Below are 6,692 nucleotides of genomic sequence, written 5' to 3'. Positions count from 1 at the left end.
CTCTCTCACTCGTTACTTCCGCTTTTCAAGATAGGAGTTGAGGCCTCCCCCATTTTTCTCAGTAGGCGGCGGCGGCGGTTGGAGATGTTCGGCCTCCAGAGAAACGCAGTAATCGGACTCAACCTCTACTGTGGGGGGGCCGGATTGGGACCGGGTAGCGGCAGCGGCGCCTCCGCTCCGGGGAGGCGGCTTTTGGCTGCGGGAAAGGAGGCCACGGCCGGGCGAGAGGTAGGGGGAGGGGAAGCCGGCGAGGTGATTGGCGGAAGCGCCGGCCCGAGCCCCCCGGCCACTCTCGCGCCCGACTCCCGGAGGGTCGCGCGGCCCTCGCCCATTGGCGCCGAGGGCCCCGACGTCACCGCGACCCCCGCCAGGCTGCTGTTCTTCGCGCCCACCCGCCGCTCCTCGCCGCCCGAAGAGATGGAATCCTCGGCCTCCGACGCCATCATGTCGCCCGAAGAGGAGCTGGACGGGTGCGAGCCGGAGCCTCTAGGGAAGCGGCCGGCCGTCCTGCCTTTGCTGGAGTTGGTCGGCGAGGCCAGTAACGGCTCGGGCAAGGACGGCTCACTCCCCTCGACGCCGCCCCCAGCAGAGGAGGAGGAGGACGAGTTGTACCGGCAGTCCTTGGAGATTATCTCTCGATACCTCCGGGAGCAGGCAACCGGCACCAAGGACGCGAAGCCACTGGGCGGGTCTGGGGCCGCCAGCCGGAAGGCGTTAGAGACCCTGCGACGGGTCGGGGACGGTGTGCAACGGAACCACGAGACGGCCTTCCAAGGTAAGGGGGTTATTCGCGAAGCCCGCGCTGCCTTTTTTCAACTCTCTGGACTCACCCACCTTTGGTGGGTGGAAACCGAAACGAGTCAGTGTTGAAACGACTCTCATCCTATTTCTGAAACCAGAATATTCTGGCCGTGAGTCATTGTTTCCACCCACTTGATTCTTTTGGAAATGGCAGCTCTGCTCAAAGCCCGGAAAGGGTGGGATGTCAATTTTCAAGTGGGATCAGCCTGAGTTCTATAGAGCCCGAATAGCGATTTCCCCCTCCGTGGGTGGGCAGGCGAATCGTGCCCTGGTTTAGACAAAAGAGGCCGTGAGAACCTGCATGCTTTTCTTCCTCTTAGGCATGCTTCGGAAACTGGACATCAAAAACGAAGACGATGTCAAATCTTTGTCTCGAGTGATGGTCCATGTTTTCAGTGACGGAGTAACAAACTGGGGCAGGATTGTGACTCTCATTTCTTTTGGTGCCTTTGTGGCCAAACACTTGAAGAGTATAAACCAAGAAAGCTGCATCGAACCATTAGCAGAAAGCATCACAGATGTTCTCGTAAGGACAAAACGAGACTGGCTAGTCAAACAAAGAGGCTGGGTAAGTTTGTTTTAAGGTTGAGGAGGGGACTTGGAGTGGAAATGAAATGGAGGATTTTATAGAGAAAGAGGGGATAGCTAAAGGTTTTTAAGATGCACAACTCGGTTTTCAAGGCTCTAACTAATGGACCTCTGGTTGCTTGATGTTGATTTAAGTAGTTGGTCCTTAGAGATGGTATGATTGTCGTGAATTGTATCAAAAATCCTGGTTTTGGGGCTTCCCTGGTGGCGCAGTGGTTGAGAGTCCGTCTGCCGATGCAGGGGACACGGGTTCGTGCCCCGGTCCGGGAGGATCCCACGTGCCGCGGAGCGGCTGGGCCCGTGAGCCATGGCCGCTGAGCCTGCGCGTCCGGAGCCTGTGCTCCGCAACGGGAGAAGCCACAACAGAGAGAGGCCCGTGTACCGCAAAAAAAAAAAAAAAAAAAAAAAAAAAAAAAAAATCCTGGTTTTCTGTAGGCTGTTTTATTGGTTAAGAAATAAGAATCACCTGGGCGTGATAGCAAATACATTTTTGAGCGTGCCCCACCTCCCTTTTAATTGCATAATGTGTCTCCTTTGCAGTCTGGGGGTAAATAATAATTGGTTCGTCATTGCGTTTGGGGGTAATAAACCTTAGATATTTTAATTCATCTTTTCTTTGTAAATAGTGTTTTTAAGCCAGTGGAAGCCCGTACTTGAAACTGCTTTTTTGTTTGTTTTCTAGGATGGGTTTGTGGACTTCTTCCATGTAGAGGACCTAGAAGGCGGCATCAGAAATGTGCTGCTGGCTTTTGCAGGTGTTGCCGGAGTAGGAGCTGGTTTGGCGTATCTAATAAGATAGCCTTTTAAGTGCAATAATTGACTCTTAACCAACTCCAGCCACCAAAACCACATACGCCTGCTGTGAAATCAGATGTATTTATGAAGTTGGACTTCAAGCTGTGCAGGCCATAACCTCCAGGAGTTCTACTGTAGCAACATAGAAAAGCAAGCGGCAGGGGGCTTAATGGCTAACAGGAATAAATACATGGGAAAAGTAATCCCTCTTGAAGAGTCACTGTCTGAAAGAAGTGGAATTCAGTTTCAGTAACAGGCAAACTTTGGGAGGCCACGGAGGAGGACTTTTAGATTTAGTGAAGACGGTAGGGTGGAGAGACTTTAATTACCTTGCCTAGAACAGGAAAGTGGCCAGTAGCCAGGCTAGTCATAGAGTTCATTAAATATGCCCACTGAATCCATTAACTTCTATAGTGTTAAAATAGAAGCACTAACAATGCCAGCGTTATGTGTAAAATGGATTTTAAGCTACAAGTAATAGAACCTATGACTAGAAGCCTCAACACTGTACAACAGAGTGTGAAGGGAAGCTTTATACTCTATAATTAGCTTTCCTAGATGTGCTTCTTGAATAGAAAGTCCAATGCTCAGGATGTTTATACCTGTTCTCCTTTGGCTTGGTTTGAGTGATTCCTAGTTTATTAGCCTAGTGTCATGGCCAAGAATACTTGATTTAAGGCTCAATTACACATCTGGAATATTCTGTTTTTAAGACAAAAACTTGTAATCGTCTGTAAAAATTGTATATATTTTTACAGAACATCTGGTTGAAGTGTAAAGGGAGAAAAGTCTGAAATTACATTAGCTTTTTCATACCCTTTTGAAATTTACAACTTCTGTAGTTAGGAACCTGTTTCTTATAGCTTTTTCTATTCTAAATTTTGTGCTAGTCAGTTCTAGATTGTATACAGAACCAACTGATGTAATTGTATGCAACCTGGTTGTAGTACAACAATTCTGATTCATAACTATGCAGGCTTTAATTTTCCTATCTGATTTTGGTAAGTATTTCTTAAATACCTGTTTGGGTTTTGTTTTTTGTTTTTTTTTTAAACCTGGGGCTGAGAAATTGAGGAGTGGAAATTAATCCTTTCACTTTGTTACATGTGGGTTTTCAATAATTGAGTCAAGGTTTTAAGGATTTATTGGGAGGGCGGGGCACATGGCCTGATGACTTAGAAGTAATGGGCTCTGATTGGGCAACTACTCATTTGAGTTCCTTCCATTTGTCTTAATTTAACTGGTGAAATTTTAACTGAGTTCATGAGCTCATCTTCAAAGCTTTTGCTAAAAGATTTTCAGCTGTTCCAAATGGGACTTATTAGGAGTATGTATAAAAAGATCACATTGGGTGGATGAGAGACATTTGATCCCTTGTTTGCTTAATAAATTGTACAATGATGGCTTGGAAAAGCAGGCTATAGTCTAACCATGGTGCTATTACTAGGCTTGCTTGTTAAACACAGGTCTAAGCCTAGTGAGTTAATAAAACGAATACTTATTTCATTTCTATTAATGATTCTCAAACTTTGTTTCAAATTTTTGCATTGGCATCTCTATGGACTTCAGACTTGATGTTTTATCAAACTTACCGTTTATTTTCTATCCTTCCTTGAAATATTTGCTGCTTGTTCGGCTCCCTCTACAGATATTTATAGTTCCTACAAATTTACCTTGCCATCCCTGAACTCTTACTACCCCTTTTAGTTTTTGGCTCTAGGAACCTAAGTGACCGCCCAAGGAGTCCACAGACCTTCATCCTTCTTGAATTTTATCCTTAGGAGGTGGCAGTACAATGGGTGCTGACAGTAACAGTGATGAGGTGAGAAGAGTCCCTTTTCCGTGGACTGGTATCTTATTGGTTGTTGCTTAATCCTGTCTTTGGGGAGAAATTTTCAAAATCTCCTTAGGGATTTTCAAAAGAGGGGATGATATCTTAGGTGACTTTCTCTAGGTTCTTTTGCATTTGAATATGCTCACTTAAAATCATAGAAATTGATGGGCTCTGTTAAACCTCAGAGTTATATAAAAGCTACTAGTAAACTGGAGAAAACTTTGATAGTGGAACCAGGGTCATTTTGAAACCTTCAGCTTCTGAACGTGACCTTTAGTATGTGGACTCCGGACAAAAATAGGCATGAATAAAATGACTAAGAATGTAATAAGGGAACAATTGCCTTGCCCGCCCATCTCCAAGCCTTAAGGTCATCTAGCTAGAACTATTTTTATCTGTGTATTTATCATTCTTGATCATAAACCACTTATTTATATCATGTCTATCTCTAAGGACCTAAAAGCACTTTATATAGTTAATTAATCTTAAGATCTAGTTAAGGTGACTAAAAAGGCCTGTCTCCCCATAGCCAGTTGTGGAAATAAGCACAGAGCTGTAGATCGATGGAGTTTAGGGGCCCCACTTCCCAGTTTACTAGGTGTGACTGCTGAAATGTAGATGAGAATCTTCAGTTGCTATTTTGGGTCAGAGGCTGTGAGGGCTTAGGGAGCCCAAGTGCTTTGGGGCAGGGTGGGTGATTTCTGTAGGGAGAAGAGGCACATGGTTTAAGTGCTGACTAGCTGCGTAGTTCAGGCAAATCCTCCAAAATGGAAAGGGAGGGGCTGCCTGGAAAGATGGCTCTCAGCAACTTCTGTCTGTCTGATGCTTCTCTCAGGGAAAACCCTGCAGTCCTCTAGTGTCTATGTACATTCTGTTGGGGGTGAACACCTTGGTTCTGGTTAAAACAGCTAATGCTGTTTACATCTGTGCCAGGAAGGGTTAGGACCAACTACAAACTAATGTGGGCTGTAAAATGCAGTGTGTTTCCCTAACTTCCTGTTTTTCCTGAGATGAAAATAATAAATCTTTTATTCAAATGCAAGGTGTGGTACGGGTGTTTTCTAATCAATGCCTGTTTTCCTTCCCCCTCTTAGGCAAGCATCTGAGGGAAGTCAGCTGAACAAACAAGTATAGGTGAATTAACCAGCAAAAGCCCCATAAAGCTGATTTGCCTTAGAGCAGAGGTCAGTTCCATTCAGAATAACCCCTTCTTTCATTCAAATTAGAGCTGTTGGGCTTTTTTTAAAATATTTTTTTGGCCACGCCGCATGGCATGTGGGATCTTAGTTCCCTGACCAGATATCAAACCCGCACCCCCTACATTGAAAGCACAGAGTCTTCACCACTGGACCAGCAGGGAAGTCCCGGGCTTTTAATTACATGTATTACTGCTGTACTTTGGAGTAGTTCAAAAGTACAACAGTATATTTTAATACAAAAAGCATAATCCCCATCCCAATTTCTTTTAGTCACCAAATGTTGGTATAACTGGGGGGTGAGAGGTTTCACTACAGCAGTTATTGTATCTCCCTATCTCACTCAACCTTTTGAGGTGAGTAAAGAAGCTAGAAGAATTAACACCCAAAGTTAAGTTTCCATAAGGTTGTTGGTACTAATCTTTCAGTACCTTTCCCCTTTCTTCCCAAGAAGGAGGTGAGAATAAGCAAGTCAATTTCAGAAGCCCTATCCTGTCTTTATTTTCAGCTACCTTGAAAGGGAGCGGAATCACCATGGAAATGTGCAAATATGAGGTTTGCATATTGGTTTTAAGCCCTGAGCACCAAATGCTAATCATGCAAACAGGATTCTGCCCTTTACCGCCTTCAGGTTTTGTGCATTTCTGTTTGGCAGCCCCTCTCTTTCTGGAGCCTAACTACCAGAAGATGGCAGTTTTTTCTCATTACAAAGAAAGCTGTTTCGTACAAATGAACTCCCGAACAGGTGTGGAGGGAGAGTAGCACAGATCATGAGCGCCCAAATCGTGGTCAGAGTCAAGTTCTGTGCAAATACTATTGCTCCCATTGCTCTGTTGTGATGTGAAGCTATTTCTGTGGCAATATTCCTTAGTTTAACACCTTAAAAACTTGGGTCAAATGGTAACCAATAACATGAGTCACTGAGGGAGTCAAAATAATCAACACTTCCCCTCATTTGATACAACCAAACTTTTTCTTTCAGTTCCTGTTTTGCTACTTTAATGCTAGCTCTTGCTTCAGACTGTTTCAGAACATTTTTCTTAAAGCAGTTGTGACAGCTGGAGGGTTTTACAAAAGTTAAAGTGAAATAATTTGTACAACTGGTGTGTAGCACGGCTCCAGCCAGATGCCCAGTGCACAGGCCATTAATTCCTGGTTCAAGATGATCAGCTGAGTCTGTCTTAATTTATCCTAGTTCTTTTTGGCCCCACTTTTTCAATGATTACGGAGCTTTGTCTTCTGGAACCCTCCCACACTCTTTAAAGGCTTCTCAGTTTCAAGATTTGAAAGCTTAACTCTGTCCCTCTTCTTTAGTTTCAAAGTTGTTACAGTGTTATCTTAGTTATGTGAAGCATGTGGAAAGTTGGGAGTTGGGAATCTGCTTGCAGGCAGATGTAACAGACCTCTCAGGGAATTCTGTGTTCTTTACTAATGATTCTTGTGAGGTAAAAAAAAAATAGGGCAGGCTTTTGTTCCCA

At 44.5% G+C, this 6,692-nt stretch overlaps 1 protein-coding gene across 1 annotated transcript; it reads left to right on the top strand.

The window, feature by feature from the left end:
• Window positions 1-5,060, top strand: MCL1 (MCL1 apoptosis regulator, BCL2 family member). Its single transcript, XM_060090484.1, has 3 exons — window positions 1-775; window positions 1,122-1,369; window positions 2,072-5,060. The coding sequence occupies exons 1-3, from the start codon at window positions 85-87 to the stop codon at window positions 2,186-2,188; spliced, it is 1,056 nt and encodes a 351-aa protein (XP_059946467.1). The 5' UTR covers window positions 1-84; the 3' UTR covers window positions 2,189-5,060.
• The last annotated feature ends 1,632 nt before the right edge of the window (window positions 5,061-6,692 follow it).

Source organism: Mesoplodon densirostris, chromosome 2 (assembly GCF_025265405.1).
Source record: "Mesoplodon densirostris isolate mMesDen1 chromosome 2, mMesDen1 primary haplotype, whole genome shotgun sequence".
Taxonomy (NCBI): Eukaryota; Metazoa; Chordata; class Mammalia; order Artiodactyla; family Ziphiidae; genus Mesoplodon; species Mesoplodon densirostris.
Note: the sequence above shows the minus strand (reverse complement) of the source record. Positions and strands in the feature narration are given on the sequence as shown.

What these genes read in the sequence shown, in the direction of transcription:
- MCL1 (XM_060090484.1), top strand. Translation starts at nt 85, where the DNA reads ATGTTCGGCCTCCAGAGAAACGCAGTAATCGGACTCAACCTCTACTGT. An exon ending in CCACGAGACGGCCTTCCAAG is followed by an intron (nt 776 to 1,121) that starts GTAAGGGGGTTA and finishes TCTTCCTCTTAG; the next exon opens with GCATGCTTCGGAAACTGGAC. An exon ending in TAGTCAAACAAAGAGGCTGG is followed by an intron (nt 1,370 to 2,071) that starts GTAAGTTTGTTT and finishes TTTGTTTTCTAG; the next exon opens with GATGGGTTTGTGGACTTCTT.